We start from the raw sequence: 20148 nt of genomic DNA, 5'->3' as shown, positions 1-20148 counted from the left end.
TCATTTGTGTCTATTTTTCTACAATAGCCACCTGCCGGGACTTGAAAGTGAGGAATTAATGGTACCATTCTCAACTCAAGCAGTGAATTGTTCTTCAGTGACAACTATAAATGTTTGCCAATTATGAAATTTAGCAGGTGAGCGGGTACTAGGCATGTTTAATTATTTTATCTTTGCTAACCCCAAACATGATGTTTGCTGGATGGTGTCATTTAAAAATATAATTTGTAAAGGAATTAGGCATGCTCTAAACAAAGCTTCCCTACCCTGTATTTGTCACTCTTGTGTTCCCCATACCCTTTTCAATTCAATAGTGTTTTTCCACAGCAAGACAGGAAACAAACAAATCTGAATAGATTAGTTTTGTGTCGGTTAGCAGTAATTTCCTCATTGTCGAAGGTGGTAATTTGAAATAATAGAACACAGCATTGCTGGTGTCATGCCCGGTAAAATACGCAAACTTATCTACATATGTTTTGGGGCTCCCCACAGGTGGTGTTGAACAATGCTCCCACTGTGTGTAATAGTAAACTGATTTTGGAGCACTGGTTTGGTGCAGAAAGAAATGTCCGTAACAGTGATAACAAAACATTTCCCCATAATTTGCTGTGTTCATATACAATCTTCACTTTCAAATACAGTGTAATATTCAAGCTCAGAAAGCATGAAATCAACTGTTTTAACATCCCAGTCATCGGAAACAATACCAAGTGTAATAAAATCACTCAGGGAAATTTTAAACACATATGGAATTTGAATGACCTCAGTAGGACCGTATATGTCAAATGGTACTTTTTCCTACACAATGCAATCTGGAATCAGAACTCCTGAAATGTTCACAAGGGACAAGTCTCTTCGGACCTTATGGGAAGACAGGTAAGATGTCAAAACCTCTTCCAATGGCTCAACAGCAGAGCGTTCTGGAAGATAATGACCATTTCTCAGAAGGAAAAAGACAACAACAAAACCGATCCAAAGCAGAAAGGCAAGCAATGTTAACAGTATCCACAGACAGTACCATGAATTAATTAAGTAATTGTTCTTAAGCCAAATGTACAGCTTACATGTCTTTGATAGAGTCTCAGTTGCAGAAACCGATAAGTCATAAGAAAAGTCCTCAATGGCGATGAAATAACCAGAAGCAGTCTGTGCAAACGCAGGAGCTGATGCAGAGCTGGTGGATGGACCCATTTGTGGTGGTTCATAGTAGACAATATCATTTGTCTGAGTTTAACTGGAATAATAGCGTTCCACATCTCGAAGAGTGTTCACCAATGAAGTGTTGACAGGAATCAGCAGAAGCTAATTCGCCGCCCTCCCCATACACGAGGAGGCAATTGTGGAAATTGGTGCTGGCAGAAACATTGTTTACTGCTTGTAGAGGTATAACATGTAGGGTAGCGAGAGGGGAGCGGGTACTACCCGAAGAACCTCTGGGTCTACCGAGCAAGAACGGCCACATGGTGCAGTTTGACATTGTCGACAGAAACAAATCTGTTCTGTGTGGAAAAAGACAGCGGTGGTATAATGACTGTTCTTGTGCCGTGTAGTCCCAGGATGGGAACCGGTGCTCTGTAGGATGGGTCAAATTCCTTCTTCACAGCAATCATTTCACACACTAGATCCCCAACTTTAGGAATCCAGCCTATAAATGTTGTTGGCAAAAACAATTGAGGACACTGTGTCAAAATTGTGCATCAGTTTCATTCCCAAGTCCAGTCCCAAGTCCCAAGTTTGTATTTTTTAACACTTCTGGTGAATTAGCAAGTGTCAGGGTACCAGGCGTGGTGGTATACATTGTGGCAAAGACTGAACCCCAAGTGTTGCAGTCTTCTATTGAGGGGACCATGCCAAATGGCAAGCACATCATGAGAAATCTCTGTTTGTCTTGGGGTTCTGTTGGAAACACTGCTTCCAGCTGGTTTGTTTTTTGTGCAATCCAGAACCGAATCTTCTGCTCTGTGGGTACTTTTCCCATTATTGAGTGGACTGTTTGTGGATTAATTCCCAGGACGGCCAACTGATTAACAGCTGGAGCAGCCCTCGGAGGCAGCCCTCGGTGAGGCGGTGTTCAGAGTCCACATCACAAATTGTATTACTCGTCTATGTATTGCTGCTAGCTCATTATAAAGTGTGGATACTTCAGCTACTTGCATAGCCTGCACATGGGGATATGGTGTATACATGTCAAGTGTTGGCCACATTGGTTCATCATAGCTTAAAGGACCTAATCTCATGCATTGTATTGATGTGGAAGGGTGCCACTGAACAGGTTTTGATGTTCTTGATACGAGAGAGTTATCTCTAAGTATTGATAAGCTTGGTACTGTTGTGGTATGTTTGCTATTCTATATGCATGAAATCTGTTTCAGGAAAGGTGACCCAAGAATAAAATATTTCTGTTGTACATGCGTCGTGGGCTTCCACAACAAATGTAACATCCCCGCCATCTTCTGTTAAGCCATTGGCTAAAACTGCGTGAGCGGATGTCTGCAGTTATCCCTGATGTTTATAGCGTTTGCCATATTAAAGAATAGATGTTATGTTTGGGAACACCAACAGTGAAACTAAATCCTTTTAGTGGTCAAGTTAGATTAACCTACAGCGTAGATAGGTGCTCCCTATTTGGCTGAGAAGGATTGCCCCCAAGACCATGAACGTCTCCGTGTAATGGTACTTAGGGCACTTTCAGTGTGTATCAAACAGAGAAACTCAGGAGACTTGTAAAATTAGTGCCTACACCATTGTTGGTGGCGCCATGTCATAAGGACTCTCGTACTCTAACAAGACTGCTGGATTTGGGGCGGCAGCACCTCTGGGTTGTAAGTGAGTGAGTCGCTCCCACACCAGTTGGCAGCTGTCAACCCAACCCTCCCGGCTCACTAGAAGCACCTCACCAAAACCCAAACTGGTAAAGGTGATTTGTGGCAGCCATACATGGAACTCTGAAAACCCCTCAAGGAAAATAGTGGTGAAACAAGCCTTACCCTTTTCTCTCCAAATGCAAGTCTCTTACACACACAGAGGCAAGAAAGGAGATGCAGAACAGTTTCAATATATTTATTGAATTGACTGCAATGAGCTGCAATGATTAGGATAATGAAGAATGACAGAATCTGGATTGTGAAAATTAGAGATGTAAAAATAAACAACCTTAACATATTGTCATAATATGAGTATACAATTCTTACCTAGAAGCCTAATCTTTAGCCCCTAAGCAAGAGCATGGTGATGCAAGCCAAATTTGTCTGTACAGTGTCCCTGTGAAGTATACCCCATCCCCGTTACCTTGCAGCATGGATGGAAATTCTGGTTGGAACCCCTCTAATAACCTTTGTCCTACAAGATGTTTTTATAGGGGGCATGTTTATCTTTATGCACAGAAGCCTAACGTAAGTATGTACCTAAGTGCTGGACTGTTTACGCAGTCTTGGGGCTGGCAATAGAAAATATTATTCTGTGTGCCTCGCATTCTGTTCTTGTGATTCCAAAGAAGAGAATACGATGCAGAGTATGCCGTCCATAACACTGATAATGACGCTTTCGCAGAACAGCAGCTGATAATGAAATTAAAACAATGGCACTAAAAGAAGTAATAATAAAATTAATCAAACTGAATACAGGGATAATAACTAGGTAAAAGGACACAGGCTATAAGCCTAAGCTACGCTATCACTGTGCCCAACTGAAATTGACCCACGACAGCACTAGCACCAAAAAGATAAATCTGAAACAAAATAGGAAAGGCGGCAACCTAAGTAACAGTTAGACTTAAGTTTCTTTACATTACAAAAGATAACTTTATTATCAGTGTACATGAATATTTAAATTTAGTTTCAAAAAGCTTTGTCTTTTGTTCAAATCATCAACTGTCATCCCTTGGAATAATTGCAAAACACTTATTGCCTGATGTTTTCTGTAATAAGATTGGGGTGGCTCAACTGTTTGGAAGAAACTACTGTTTTGATTTTCCTTTGGGTAACATTTATGATATTATATTAACAGCCAATTTTTAATTAATTATACGTTTATATGAATCTATTAACAATCGTATTAATTGGATGAGTAATCAGGTACCTACAGTGGTGGTGCTTCTGTCAATATAACATGCTGGCAATTAATGATCACAAATATTCCCAATGCCTGGAAAGGGAGCAAGACATGTTGCCCCTGAAGACCCCAACTTTCCTGAGGGTCTTGAATCCGACATTTCAATGTCTGTGACCGAAGCCTTGAAACCAATCAATGACTAGCTAAACAGGCTGCCGTCTAAACTATCAGGAGCTCCAGGGAGAAGTCTCCCTCCCCTTTTCTCTAGGATCCCAGTGTGCACAGCTGATCAACCCCCTAAGAAGGGAACCAGAAAGTGTGACAATGGGCAACTCGAAGGCTAATCTATGTGTGGTCAGATGCTCTAAGGCTTAATAGAACTTGACGACAGAGGTAAGACAACCTGGGGAGAGAAACAACTTCTTATTGCACTAAATAAACCATTTAAGGCAGTGAGTTCACCATTGATTGCAAGATTGATTAGGGAGGAGGCAGAAACAGACACAACAAAGGTTGGACCTCATTCAACTACATGAATCATGGTCTCTAAAGCAATTACAGTTGGAGGAAGACTGTAGAATATCATGAACGCTGCTGATTGGTCGTCAGATTCAAAAGAAGAGAAGTAGAAGAACTTCTACTTTAAGCCTATTTCGGAAACAGTATCTTTGGTGGTAAGTAAGCTTTAAACATGCATAATCCTTGCCTCTGGTCCTGACACAGAATATTAAGTACATGGAAGGAAGGATTATCCTACCCAGGAGAATTTCCGAAAAATCTCTTTTTCCTCCTTCTGGCCTTGGAACATGTTTAAAAGTAAGTAGAAGTTTTCAATTAATTGTCATGATTGTGGTAAAGTCTGTTAAATCACAAGCTGATTAATGTCAATTTAGAATTTTGTGTGACAGGAAATAGTTTATTTGTAGTTAACTCTTACTAGCAAAATGTACTGACTCATAAGTGTGTCAAACAAGTCGTAAGGAATAGAAGAAAAAATTGTGCGCTATTTTTCCATAGGCACAGACCAGACAAATGATGTTTAAGAGACACATCGGCTGAGATCCTTGCATGAAGAAAGAGGAAGGGTTGTCAGCATTGGTTATTGCCTGGTGGATTATGTGATTGGTGGACAGTTGGATACTCTGTTATTTAATTTCCAAAGTTTTATGGGAAGTGTAGTTTTCAAGTTTCTTTATTAAGGGAATGAACTGTGAAGCAATTGCTATCCAATAAAAGGGAAGAAAGTGATGCATAATCCTTGCCTTGGTCCTTAATATAATTTAACCTTTCCTTCTCGATAGCTAGGAAATTCTATATTATGGCCTGTGAGCGATTAGAGATACAGTGCACCAAGGACTGTCCGACACAGTCATCACTCAGCTCATGTGCGGCCTACATAGGTGTAAAAATGCCTCAACATACAGTGGATTTCTTGAAAACTAATGACCTGATTTAGAGTTTGGCGGAATGGGGTTACTCTGTCACAAATGTGATGGCTATTCCATCTGCCATATTACGATCTTATTATGTCCTATGGGAAACTCTAAATCCGGCCCTAAGACTTTCATTTGTTTAAAAAACTAATGAATAATCTTTGTATGATCATATGCAATCTGGGCAGTTGTAATATTCTGGGAAATTGCTCATTCTCTTCCTTCCACATGGCTCAACTTATACTGCTTCCAAACTAGATGGCATCAAAGCAGTAAAAATATAGCTAAAATCTGTATTTTTACAGTGAAAACAGAAAAAAGGCAAATCTTAATGCCCAGGGGGTTTTCTGTGCAATTATTGATTTTAACTGATAAATGGAAACCCTTAACATGATATCGTCTGTATACATCAAGAAAATACGTCTCCTTGTCAAGAAAGCTAGCCTCCTACAAGAGTGCTATTCTGTCAGTGAGCCTCAAGTGGTCTTATCGCCAGGTCAAAGAGAAGTGATGACAAGGTGCAGCCCCAACGAGTTCCCCTTCTGATGAAGAATTTTTAAGATCCAAAAGGTTCACAGATATTGTCCCAAAGACTTCTGTTATAAGAGCCAGTCAGGATATTATATACTCTCCTGTCCCCAGTCTGCATGACCTTTTCTGCATCCAAAAAGACAGAGGTCATTCTAATTTCCAGAATGATTGGTGGGTGTATTACAGCAAATACTGTGGGTACCGTGTACATTCTTGACTTGCCGATGATAAATCCCACCTGATCCAGAAGGACAAGCTTCTCCATCAATGGATGGAGTCTAGTGGCAGTAATCTTAGGCACTATTTTACTGTCAGGGGTCAGCAGAGAAAGAGAACAATAGGAAGAGCTCTTTATTGAGTGTAGTCATTACTGTTTCTCATACCCTGGGGGTGTGCCTTTCATCAAGGCTTTGCCTAAACCACCAAGAGGTGTGGAGCATATAGATACTCCTTATAAGATTTGGCAGTGAAGCCACCCAAGGTGGGGGCTTTGCCATTAACTTAGGAGTACATCATTGTGTTGAATTCTGTTAGATTTAAAGGTTCACCAGCCATAGTTTGAAATCATCTTAACCATTGCTATGTCATTTAAATAGGACATAAAAATTCAAGAGCTTGAGTATTCCTAGTGGTGTACAGTTGACAGCAGAATTATATAAATGTTTTCAAGATGTCTTCATTATTGTGCCTATCTGGCAATTGGATCTGTGATGGGATGTGACAGTGACATGTCTGGAGTTGTAAGAACCCACGCCAGGGATCAGCCCAGTCTCTCTCCTGTCTATATTTGCAAGCCTGTACATGAATTCTGAGAAACTCACCTCCCTGTTAGCAACATCTCTATGCAGCAGTAGTTGGTTTATGTCGCTAACATTACATCATCATGTCTTGTGTTGTACCTGTTCTCAAGTGTCAGAATGGTGTTTTCCAGTTTAAGTAATCATGTGCTAATTGACTTCATGTTTACCGACTGCTTAGAGAGATCCCACATGTGTAGGCCTTAAAGCCCTCCCACAATACAGAATACTGAGACACTGTGCTCACATTTGGTTCAAAATAGTCAGCTACTGTGGTGTGAATTTTATTTTTGAAAACTACAAGAAGTAAAGCCTCTAAGGGTAATCTCCACTTTTAAGACATCAGCACGCCTGCAGGTATTCTCTTGTCTCCCAGCACTAATCAGAGACACAGGGGGCCGCCAACTGGACAGCAGCCACTAGTCTCTAGAAGAAGGAGTCATGGACTGTGAAATAGAAGGAAAAAGTGTACTCCTCGTTATTATAGGTGTGCCATATATCCACCAAGTCGCATATTTCTACCACCTGTAGCAGGGCCTTTCTTGCCCTAGCACTATGGCCCTCATTACGAGTATGGCGGTCAGCGGTGGAGTTGGAGGTTGCACCGCCATGGGCCCGGCGGTGAAGACCGCCATATCACAAGTACTGGAAAGGCACCTGCAGAACACAGCCAAGTTACCGTTCAGCCTGCCACAGCAGAGGGGCCGGCACAGCTTGCGGCAGCCATCTCCAGGCCGACGGTCTGGGAATATCCCACAACCACATTACGAGATTGCACATGGCCAGGATTTCCGGGGCGGATCCACCGCCACCAAAAGCCTGGCGGAAATGAACAATATAAAAGGGAACACCCACCTTCAGGAACACAGGCACGTCCGTAGGTGCCATGGCACGCGAATTGCAACTCCTTCCAATGCTCTACCTGGCCATGCAACTCCCGGACCAACGATGGCGACCAAGATACCAACCGTAAGTACACCAGCCTAGCACCCACTGGAAGGAACGATATTAGTACACACACAACACAGGAAGCCACACACACACGCAAACAAACTTGCATACCAACGCATATACACACAAATACCCACAACCACCACACATACATGTGGGAGGAAAGCCAGGACTAGGTGGGTACTATCGACACCAACGCTGTTGTGGTGCTTATATATTATAAATTTTAAAACTTTGAATAAAATCATGAACACACAGGCCACAGGGCAAGTCCAAAAGTCCACAATGCCCGAGTACACTGGGCAGAAGGTGATGCCCCAACTTGACTCCTGACAGCAAAGTGCAGGCCTCAACCGGGCAGGGGCATCAATGGGGTATGTAGGCATCTCAGAGGTCGGGTGGGGGGGGGGGCGGGTCTTTGGCTTTGAGGGGGGGGGTCCTTTGGTCTGGGCTTGGAGGGGGGGGTCCTTGGGCTTGCCCTTGGAGGAGGAAGGGTTAGCCGGCAGCGGGGTTTGGGCTTGGCCTTGGAAGTGGAGGGAGTGGGTTTGGCCTTGGAAGTGGAGGGAGTGGGCTTGGCCTTGGAAGTGGAGGGAGTAGGAATGGGCTTGGGTTTGGCAGGAGGAGCGGTGGATGTGACAGGGCTGGAAGTGCAGGTGGTGGAGGGGCATGTTGAGGGGCAGTGGTGGACTGAAAGGCAGTGGTGGGGAACAGGGAAAACTCTCTGAGGAAATATTTTTGGGGAACTCAAGGGAGGTCAGGGTAAGGACGTTCGGGGGTGGAGGGATTGGGTATGGTTGTGAGGTGTGTACGTGGAGGTGCCTTGGGTGCAGGTGCGTGGGTGGATGAAATGTGTGTGCTGGGGGACTGTTGGATGGGGGCGTTTAGATGTACTGGGAGGAGGTGGGGAGGAGATGCAGGGAGATGGCAGGGGGGACATGTGAGTGTATGTTGGGGGGTGTCCGGAGGTAGGGTGGACGTGCTGCATGTGAGTGTGTTGACAGTCGTGGTGTCTGCGCCAGTGGTGTATGGGGTGCATGAATGGGGGTCAGATAATGTGGTGGCAGTAAGGGCACATGTGGCAGGATCAGTGACTGATGTGGTGCTGACTGCAGGTGTGAGTGGTGTACTGACTGTGAGGGGGAGGCAGTGGGGGAGTCGGTGCAGGGTGTGGATGTTGTCATGTCTGCAGGTGTCTGTTGTATGTGTGCATGGTGGTAGTGGCGTTTGTGGTGCTTATGTTTGTCCTTGCGTACTGTGTCTGTTGAGGTGGATGCATGTGGGTCAGTAGGTTGCCTTAGATGGGTGAGGGGCGAGGGATGTGGATATGGGAACAGGTAGCTGGAGGAAGGACGGAAGAAGAAGGGACAGTGGCTGCTGTCAAGGAGGAGGCCAGAGCCTGAAACGAGCTCTGTAGGCCAGACAAGGCACCATGAATGCCTTCCAGGAACACATTGGTCTGTTGCATCTGGGATGCCAGTCCCTGGATGGCATTCACAATAGTTGTCTGCCCCACAGAGATGGACCTCAGGAGGTCAATAGCCCCCTCATTGAGGGCAGCAGGGCTGACAGCAGGGGCAGAGGTGCCTGCGTCGAAGGAGATGCCCACCCTCTTGGGTGAGCAGGCACGGGCAACTTGGTGGGGAGCTACAGGGAGGGCCATTCTGGTAAGGGGGGTGGCGGACAAGGATGGTACTGGGGTGGTCCCAGATGGGTCCGCCACCGCCAGGGAGCCGCCATCGGAGGAGGAATCTGAAGATGGTGTGCTCGAGGCTGTCTCCTCCGTGGCACTCCCCTCACCCTCCATCCCACTGGTCCCCTCGGCTCCGCTGGTGTCAGCCTCCTGGGTTCCGTGGGCTGCAGCTTCCCCACTTGCCAATGCCACTTCTCCTTTGCCAGATGATGCTGATACACACAAAGACAGAGGAGGACAGAGAGGGAGGGAGAGAGAGAGACAGAGTGCAATCGGTCAATGCCAGCACAACAGTTACACAGGGTAGAACATCAGTACTTGATGCCATGATACACTCTGCCCACCCCTGCACATCCTAAAACTAGGGAACACCAAGAGGGAAACCACAACAATGCACATGCCAACCGCTGATGGTCTGACTGATGCAAACATCTACATGAAGAGCGGCATACCCACCTGTCCAGTACCTGCCCACTACCCATGGCCTTTGAGACAGGCATGTGATGGACTGCACACCCAACAGAATCCTGCATGGCTAGTTGGCAGGCCTACTTGGCTATTGTAAATTAGCACTCTGACCACTTGGCGCACCCATCTCCACTACACGTGCAGTGCCTACCAGATTATTGAGGTCCTGGGATCCACCCCTGGCACAGTGTTTGGCAAGGACTCATCACAACGGCCTGACACCCCAAGACCAATCAACCTGTTGCCATGAGCTGGCAAGCACATCTATCTAGTAGGTGGCCACACTGTTTCAACATTGGTGGTAGCTGCCCGGTACCACTGACTGTATGGCATTACCCACACCTGTGATGCCAATCCTGCCCAGATGGACACTACCCATATTGGACATCATTGTACCAAGCACCCATGCCACCGCTACCCAATGGTGCCCACCCAGAGCCACTATGGCAAGACATGTAGCAAGTGAGAGTGGGTACTTACCCCTATGTGGCTGCTGTGCTGCCCTCAAGCGCCCATCCACCTCCGGGTAGGCCACTGCCAATATGCGGGCCATTAGGGGGTTCAGGGTCCGATGGGCACCACTCCCTTGTTAAGAGGACATCCCCAGCTAGCCCTCCGTGGTCTTCTGAGCCAAGCGTCTCAGGTCCTCCCACCGCTTTCTGCAGTGGATGCTCCGCCGGGCATGGATCCCCAGGGCCTGCATTTGCTTGGCGATGGCACACCAAATCTCCTTCTTCTGATGGGCGCTGACCTGCATAGGAGACACAGGCACAGAAAGAAGGACACAGTCATGTAGAGTGACATCCCTGGGACACATCACACACTCACACGCTCACACGTCGTCACCCAAAGTAGTCTTAGCCCCCTCACCTATGTCCATGCTCCAGACACACTGTCACTACCAAGGCCCTCATCTCCATGCGCACAACTCACATACAGGACAATGACATTGTGCTCACATGCTGCTCCGGTGCCCCATACAACTGTCCATACAAGGGCAGGACCCGTCCACGAGCTGCCCCAACTCTTCCTGGGTGAAGGCTGGGGCCCCATCTCCTGTAGGACTTGGCATCTTGGCTACCATAGTCAGAACACAGCAGCACAAGCAATGGAGGTCTTCAGTGCACGAGGTTCAAGAGTTAAGTGAGCATGAGCACATGAAATGCCGGTCACGTCAGCCACGGACATCACCGCCACCGTCGGCGGCGATCACCATTGGCTCCTGCCTCCCATAGGCAACAGTGTTAACCAATGGTGAGTTGCATGGCTGTCGTGACCGCCTACCGCCATGACCTGTTACGCTGGCGGGATGAGTTCACTTCCACCTGTCCCATGCATGCATGCAGGACAGGCAATTACATGTCCAATGTGTGTTATGGGTAAAATGTTAGTGCGTAATGGGTGACCTTTGGTAGCATGTGGCCACATCAACACAGTCTACACAGTCTATGGTACCTGTTCCCAGGTACGATGTAAGGTTGAGGATGATGAATGCACTAGTATACAGGCCCCTAGTCGACCTTGCCACCCTGGAGGAGCGTCACGTCATCCAGACCTATCGCTTGAACCGTGAGACCATCATGGAACTGGTGGCCCAGTTGAAGCTGGATCTGTTACCTGCCATTCGCAATCCCAGTGCCATCCCTCCCACAGTGCAGGTGTTGTCAGTCCTCCACTACCTTGCCTCAGGCTCCTTCCAGGTCACAGTGGGCCTTGGCAGCATGGATGTCGCAGCCCATGTTTAGCAATGTCCTGAGGGATGTATTATGTGCCCTGCTCAAACATCTGGCCGGCTACATCCAGTTCCCCCAATGTGCAGAATTGCCCACTGTCAAGGCTGCATTCTACGGAGTGGCACACGTCCCTCATGTAATTGGGACCATTGATGGCACCCAGATTGCCCTGGTGCCACTCAGGAGGAGTGAACAGGTCTATAGGAACTGCAAAAACTTTAATTCGGTTAACGCGCAGGTGATGTGCCTCGCGTACCAATACATCTCCCAGGTGACGGCCAGGTTCCCAGGCTCTGTGCATGATTCCTTCATCCTGCGGAACAGTGGCGTCCCACACACAATGGCACCACTTACGAGGGACCCGGGCCTGGCTCATCGATATGTACCCCTGCATATGTGTGCCCCTCAGCTCTCTGCACTCTTGTGTCCCTGCCCTATCACCCTCCCGGCCTTCACATCCCCCTTACCTCTGAGTACACAGGTGACTCTGTCTATCCCAAACTGCCCTGGCTTCTGAAACCTGTGAGGCATCTAACTACAGATGCAGAGGACCATTACAATGAGGCCCACAGTCGTACCAGATGGGTCATTGAGAGGTGCTTTGGCCTGCTGGAGGCCAGATTCTAGTGTCTGCACATCTCCGGGGTGCCCTGCTCTACAATCCACAGAAGGTGTGCCTGATCATTGTGACCTGCTGCATGCTGCACAATTTGGCCCTGAGGTGTCACAGCTCATTTCTGGATGCAGAGGAGAGTATAGCTGTATCAGTGGCTGATGAAGGGGACATGGGGAGTGATAAAGAGGAGGATGCAGCTGACTCCAGGGCAGACCTGATTCAACAGTACTTCGACTGAGATGCAGTTATGTGTCAACTGTCTGGTATGTGTCCTCTACGACTGTCTGCATTGTCCCTGCTACCACTTGTCTGTGACCACTGATGGTATTGGTTTCAGCTCTTCCTCTGGCTGGGTTGGGGGGTGTCACATGTGCCTATGACTTAGGTAGTCACAGTGTACAGGTCAGGCCTATAGTCAAGCAGCTGTTGTGCTGGTGCACTAGTGCCACCAACGTGTATGTACAATGTTCCCTGAGCTGCCACTTCAAGTACTATGTGTGTGCCACACACGGTTGTTGCATCTGTGCAGCATCTATCCTGGGAGTCGACATTGGTTGGCAGTGCTACATTATTGTTGGTGGCAGTGGGTATGAGGTCAGGTCTGGCGCTGGGTGCTGTGAGGGTGGTACCATAGGATTGGTATATGTTGTTTTTGTGTGTTGGTACTGGCCATATGGTTGTGGACTTGACTACCATATCTTCCTTGGATACCTGCTCCTACAGTGCATTTGTGTTGACTTGGCATCTGTGACTCCTACAGTGATTGTTGTCCCTGTCTTGCTCTACTTTTAGGACATTGTAGTGGTGTACTGTGGTCCCTGCCTGACCTGTTGCCTCCCTTGACACATATCTCCAGTCACTGGCTATTCCATGATCGACCTCCCTGCATTTTGCTCCCTCTGTCACCCTCCCATGCCTGTGCTGGGCAATGGGTTGGCAGTGCTATTCGTACTCATGATAAATAAAGACATAGGCAGTAACTTGGCTCAATGGTGTTTATTTGGGAGGGACAAGTGCAAGGGGTAATGAGTGGGGTTATGGTGGCTGAGATCATCAGAGTGGTGAGTCCAGCTTTGGGTAGTCCAGGTCCAGTATGCTGGCCATGGTAAAACCGAGACATGAGAGGGGACAGTCGACAGGGTGTCTCAGTCACACATAAGGGATAAGGTGCAGAAGAGGGTCACTTCCTGGTGGTGGTCGTGGTCTTGGCATCATGTCCGGCTGGATGTCTAGTTGGACGTCCTCGCTTGCGCAGGGGTTCCTCAGCTACAGGGGTAGGGGTAGGGGTGCTGGAGTCCTGCGGGTCCTGTGGCAGGGCCTCCATCCCACTGGCTACCGCTGAAGTGGAGGGCTCTGATGGGATGTGGCCAGTGGAAGGGGCCTGCTAGTGGGTGGTGGACTCACGCATGATGGTGGTCAGGTTCTTGAACACCCCTGTTATGGTGGCCATGGTGGCACTGTGGGCCTGACATTGTTGCATGGCCTCCTGATGGTATTCCCCCTGCATCTTCTGGGTCTCCTGCACGATAGCGAGTATCTGGGCCACTGTGTCCTGGGTCTGCCTGTATACACCCAGGACTTGGTTGAGGGCCTACTGGGCAGTGAGCTGGTGTGGCTTCCCCGAGCCTTGGACCATGGTTCCCCTCCCACTACCCCTGGTCTCCTTTACCTCTGCCCCTGGCACAGTGTGGCCACTCCCAGTAGCAGCCGGGCCTTCATTGTCTGTGGTATGCGCCTTTGACTCTGGCCCCTCTACTATGGTGCACACCTCTGATTGTGAGGTCCCTGGGGCACATGTTGGGGTTCAGGGGCTGGCTGTGGTGTTGTTGCCATATGGGTGGGGGTGTCCGGTGTGACCAGGGTGGGTCTGCTGTTGGTGGACTGTACAGTGACCCCAGATTGCCCAAGAAAGTCGTCGTCCCCATCCAGACATCCAGCAGGCCCTTCATCCAGGGGAGGGCTGTCTGAGCCTGGCATCCTCTGCAGGGCGGCAGTGGGAGGGGTACCTGTGGATGGAAACGGTACAGATTAGTTGTGTAACTGTAGTTGTTATGTCCCTGTTGTGATGCATGCTGTGGCTTGACTTGCTTCCCAGTGATGGCAATGACAGCTGCTGCACTGCAGACAATTATTTGGTATAGGGGTTTGTGGCATGGTTTCCATGTGGCATGGGGGTTGTGGATGGTGGTTGGCATTGCTCTCATTGCCATGTGTTGGGACGAAGTTGTGGCAGCCAGTTGGTGAGGGCTGTGGTATAGTTGCCCATGCAGATGTTCCACTGTGCAGTAGGTCTGTAGTGTGTTGCTGTGTGAGTTGTGCTGGATTGTGGGAGCTGTGGTTCTCCACATTATGGTTGTCATCCGTGCATTAGGAGTGAGTGAGTAGGGATAGTGGAAGTGGGGTGGTATGGCATGGAGAGGAGGTGCGTGGGGTGATTGGGATGGGTGCAGTGGGGTGGGTTGTAGGAGGTTGGACGGTGGTGGGGAGGCATGAATGGGCAGGGGTGGTTGGTGCTTGGGGGGTATTGTTGACTTAACAGAGTTGAGCCCTTTGCTGATGCCAGTCAGGCCCTCGGTTGCATGATGTCCAGGACCTTCTCCTCCCAGGATGTCAAGTCAAGGGGAGGAGGTGGGGGCCCACCGTCAGTCTTGTTGCTGGCTATCTGATGCCTGGACGCCATTGCACGGACCTTCCCCCTGAGGTCGTTCCACCTCTTCCTGATGTCCTCCCTTGTGCGTGGCAGGGTGCCTACTGTGTTGACCCTGTCGACGATCCTCTGCCATAACTCAGTTTCCTGCATATCGATGTTTGCTGTACCTGGAGTCCCATGAGCTGTGGCTCTACTCTGATGATCTCATCCACCATGACCCGCAATTCATTGTCGGTGAACCGTGGGTGCTTGTAACGTGACATGTTGTGTGGTGGGTATGTGGTGTGCGTGTCAGGTGCAGTGCGGGGTGTGTGGTGATATGGGGGTGTCTGGCTGTGGTGAAAATGTGTACAATGTGTGCAGTGTGATTGTCTTTGTTGTGTTTGGGGTTGGCTTTGTGTTGAGTGTGTCTGCTTGTATTTGTCGCTAGGGATTGTGGGTGGGTGTGTGGGGGTGTTGTATGGTGGCGTGTGCAGATGTGCATGGTGTGTGTATGAGTTTGAGGTGTGGGATATTCAAACTGGCCCATGTAGTGTTGGATACTTTCGGCGGTGCCTTTTCATATTGCCGCAGTGCAAACTGCCAACGGTTTACCGCTGTGCATGTGCTGGAATTTGTCTGTAAATATGACGGTCAGAATGGTGTCTGCGTGGCGGGGCTGGCGGTTGTTCAGTCACTCTTTCGCCATGGGTTGGCCTGGCGGTGTTGGTTTTGTGTCTATTTTTGGGCATTTTATGTTTTGTGACTCGTGATACGGTGGACGCTATACCGCCACCACTGGCGGTATGTTGGTGCCATTTCGCATTGCGGTCTTGCCCGAAAACCGCCAAACTCATAATGAGTGCCTATGTGTCTCACGAGTCCAAGATCAGTTTTTTTTCGCATCCAGAGCCAGATTGAAATTCCCTCTCTTAATATAAATTGTATTGTCTACATGCGGAGAGTAACTTGTCAATGAATTCCAGTGAGCATGTGAAGCAAAAACATTAATTAGCATAAGTGGGATATAAAAGACTGTGCCCTGTAGCAACAATAGCTTTCAAGCTTGGTCTGCATGTGTGTTTTGTGGTTTGTAATTAACCGATTTCCTGATCAGTTCTGCCACACCTCTTGCATATGTAGGAGAGAAAGCTACCTATATATCCCCCATCGTGAGGCAAAAGTTGTGCTCACAATTGAGACTAAAAAGCCACACTGAAGTTATTGTGGTCTTTGAGGTGGCCCATATACAGACTATATCATAATCTAGTCTTCTTGGGGTTGTTTAGTCCATAAATATTCCAGGACAAAGATTTAAAGATCTAACACAGGCAACATAGCATAGCGAAAGGTGCTGTAAAACAAAAAAGCCGGCTTATGTCATTCTCAATCAATATCACTTATATCCTCATGGTCACCTTCCAGGCATCAAGAAGCCATAAGTGATGGCAGATATGGAGCCACTGTACCCTCTCTCTCTTTGTAATGTTAAATTTTGTGAATTGGTTTACTTCCCTGGGTGAAGTAAATTTATGTGTCCTACCATCATGATGAAACCGCAGTCTGGCTCAGACAATCATTGCATATTTAATCTCTAGTTTACAAACATCCAGAAATACTCATCTAGCTTTTTGCACAGAGGGTGGTAAAGTCTAGAAGTATGCATGTAGTACTTCATTGGTACTTCAAAATGTGAATTTGCTCCATGTCATGTCTGGAACATTCCACCAGTCCTGACTTTATAGCCACATTGCGTTGTGTTTTTTGGGTACATAGCTATAATAGTAAACAGTAAACCTCAAATTGCAGAATACAATGTTTTGGGGCACATGTTTGAGTGAAAGCACAGGTTTGAGCCAGTGGTGTAATGTAAGATGATGATACCCCTCTGCAGAACGTGAAGAGGGGCCCTAAGTCCCCCATGTTGCACAGATATTTATTGGCCTCGGGTGGACTGGGCTTCTGTGAAGGGCTGAGGGACCCTGAAGGGTTGGGGGCTCCCCTGCGCCCCCCGTTTTCAACAGAGCCACACTTTGAATTTAGTTTTTAGTTCATCCCACCAGGTGTGACATTTAGGGCTTGATTACGACATTGGCGGTCCCACCACAGGACCGTCAAGGCCGAGGGGAGGATGCCACTGCCATGGCTGTGATGTTCCCCATGAGCGTATTACAATGTTCCTGCCAGGCTGACTGGTGGGAACATTGTATTACGCATTCCTGTCGGGCTGACCGGCGGCAACAGCGCGCACCTTCTGCAAAGTAGACAGTGCACATTCTGATGGTGCTGGGCAGGGGGGCCCTATGCACTGGCCTTCCACCAGCCTTTCCATGGCGGGGTCCACCACCATGGAAAGGCTGGCGGAAAGTGGGATTGTAATCAGCCCTGAGTTCAGTATCGCTGTGGCTGGTTACAACTCCAGCCACCGCCATCACATCAGGAACCATGTTCCCAGTGGGGACGGCGGTCCTCTGGTGGGTCCGCTTGCCAGGGTTGTAGTGTGGCAGTCAGACCTGTGACTGCCAGCCTAATAATGAGGCCCTTAGCCTTCCCAAACTAAGATCTCAACTTTGACTTCAAATGTAAGAGTTTCATTCAAAATATGGGAGGCATGATGCCCGTGTAGCCTATTTTGTGTGTGGGGCAAGTGTGGACCACTTCCTCCTATTCTATACCTGGGTTATGTTAGGGAATTTTGCACCACTGCTGTCATTATTTAATGATTGTAATATATTTGTTCACCTAAGCTTCAGTGGTGCTGAAACAATTTTCACATTGGGGGTGCTGCCATCCATGTTGCCACTGAAGTCACAAGGATTGTGAAAAGTTCAAGCATCACCCAAAGACCAAAGGCCATATGTATGAAAACCCTTTGATACATCTGGCCCCAAATGTAGCAAATGAGCCACACCCATTCAGCAGGAGTATGGTGAGGGTCTGGTATGTAGCTTGTGGTGCATTGTGGAGCACACTATTGCAAATATATTGCTAAAGCATGGTGTGATAGCGCACTATCATTTACATTAAAATGCCCCCCAAACATGCACAGACATGTAGCTATACAGATAGAACTGTAAAGCGCACAAATGTAAATATGTGGAAATCTGGTTCCAGGGAATATTTTTCATTTGTGCATCGCTGAGTAAAGTCTTATGATTTACTTTAATACTATTAAAATATTTGTTTCTATCATGCTTCAGAATTTCAAAAGAAAGTTCTTCATTTGTGCTTTCCTAGCTTCTGATATATATTGACATATTTGTGCAGTTCTAGTTTTGTTGTCAGAAAACAAATTAACATCCTACAGCCTTTCCTTTTACACTCAGCAAGATTATCACATAGTTCACATTACAAAATCCTCTTACTTTGCAGTCAGGGAAAGAAAACACCAATCTCCATTTAAAGGAATAAACAGCAATTTATCAGAAGACGGAGCCTACATTTGACCTCGGTGACAAGATAAAAACAAAATTTAAATGCGTCTTTATTGCTCATTCACATTCCTAACTCCAACATTATTATTGTGAGGGTGCTGCATCAAGTACAGGACATCAGGAGTGACTAAGTCAATGCTTGTTTTAAAAATTGATTTAAGAAACCCTACGCTCTGACTCGCAAACTACGTGTTTTAAATATTGCAATGTACTGCATCATTTTCCGACCTACTTTTGAGTCCGGCAACCCTGGATTCCTCACAACACAATGGTATCACTTCCAGGTGCTAAAAAAAGCAGCTTTATGCAAACACCAGATTTGGTTTTAGCTGAAGGATCTTAGCTGAATATGCATAAGAGCAGTATACATTTAACGACGTGTAAGAAAGGGGGTTATTTTAACATGAATATCACGCTAAAAATATGTGCAAATATCTGACAGCTAAAAATAGGCAGAATATAGGCTGACCTGTTGCTGCACACAGGCATGGCTGCGCACACCTGCCTCTCTTCCGGGGAAGGTTGTTAAGGACTCGTTTTGTTACTAAGGAGACGCCATTCCTCGCTTGACTCCGCCCCTGACCACCGCTATTCGTACGCTCCACTGGTTTCCTAGCCTTCACTTAGTTTTTGGCATTTTGATATAGTGCAACACTTCGACCGTTTGAGGTAATTAACTTCAAATGCGCGTGAAGTTACACTTCCGCCCGTTTGAGATATACGCATGAAGACATGTACCAAGAACACCATCGTTTCAAGATGGCCGCCATATTGCCCCGTTGGGTACATTAAGTAGTCGTCTACTTTTGTGTGTGAAAGTGGTAGGTCTTTCGCCAGACATTCAAGCCATAGGCTTTGATTCCGTCAGCCATCTTACATTGGCAGAGGTTTTGAATCTATTACTGCCGCAAATCTTAGGGGAGGAAACTAAAATGTTTGCAAGAAATGTTACCTATGTGGTTCGCAATTTTATATGTTCCCAGTGTTCTCTGTTTGAAATTAACTCAATGAGGAGCCTTCTTCCCCGAAGTTTTTTTTCATCTTTCGATTTCCAGTTTCCAGTGATGGCAGGCATGTCTGTAATTTTCTTTTAGCCCTTTTTGCTTATGCATAGCCCTTCTTAGAGACAAATACTGACTATTGAAGCCATGAAGGGACAAGGTTGGGTACATTGTTATTAGGAATTTCTATAAAATCCCCTGTTCGTTTTTTAACTTGACATTTCTCCCTCTCTTTATAGGTCTCACCTACACAGTGCATGCGCTGCGCTGCACTGCAAGACTTATTCTTTACAATTAATGGGTTTACAGTGCATCCACAGTAGAGTATTAGTTGCTTTCCTTGTAACTCTCATTTGCAGTATTTTGATTGGTTAGCTCCATAAGTCTTCTTTTGCTTTCTTGAGTTAGCTCCTCTCCGCATAGACCAAGTACGTTCTTCCTCGTCTTTTTACAACTCACTATTTTCTTTTATTTTATAAGCATTTTGTAATTAGTCTTGGATATGCATTGTGTCTTCTTATTTTTAACGCATGCTTACAGATTCTTATTTATGTTGCTTTCAGCCTATCTGCCATCACTATTGATGTTTTTAGTTACTTGTACCCACAACCGTATTAGTCTACGCCACTGAACACTACTCCACTCTGCACCACTCACTGTACGCCACTCCAGACTTTGGTACACCACTTTACGCCACTCCACTTATACCACTCTATTTTATGCCACTCCGCGCCTCTATGGCGCTCCACGCCACTACTTTACTCCATAAATTGTCACTGAACGCCACTCCACTCTATGCCACTCTACGCCACTCC

At 47.1% G+C, this 20148-nt stretch overlaps 1 protein-coding gene across 1 annotated transcript in view; it reads right to left on the bottom strand.

Moving 5' to 3' along the window:
• Positions 1–18982, bottom strand: part of STYXL1 (serine/threonine/tyrosine interacting like 1) — a 246121-nt gene extending 227139 nt beyond the window's left edge. The window contains exon 1 of the mRNA XM_069226724.1: positions 18802–18982. Within this exon, the coding sequence (XP_069082825.1) occupies positions 18802–18821 (20 nt within the window). The 5' untranslated portion in view covers positions 18822–18982. The remainder of the gene's footprint in view (positions 1–18801) is intronic.
• Positions 18983–20148: the final 1166 nt, after the last annotated feature.

Source organism: Pleurodeles waltl, chromosome 3_2 (assembly GCF_031143425.1).
Source record: "Pleurodeles waltl isolate 20211129_DDA chromosome 3_2, aPleWal1.hap1.20221129, whole genome shotgun sequence".
NCBI lineage: Eukaryota > Metazoa > Chordata > Amphibia > Caudata > Salamandridae > Pleurodeles > Pleurodeles waltl.
This window is presented reverse-complemented; position numbering and strand designations above follow the sequence as displayed.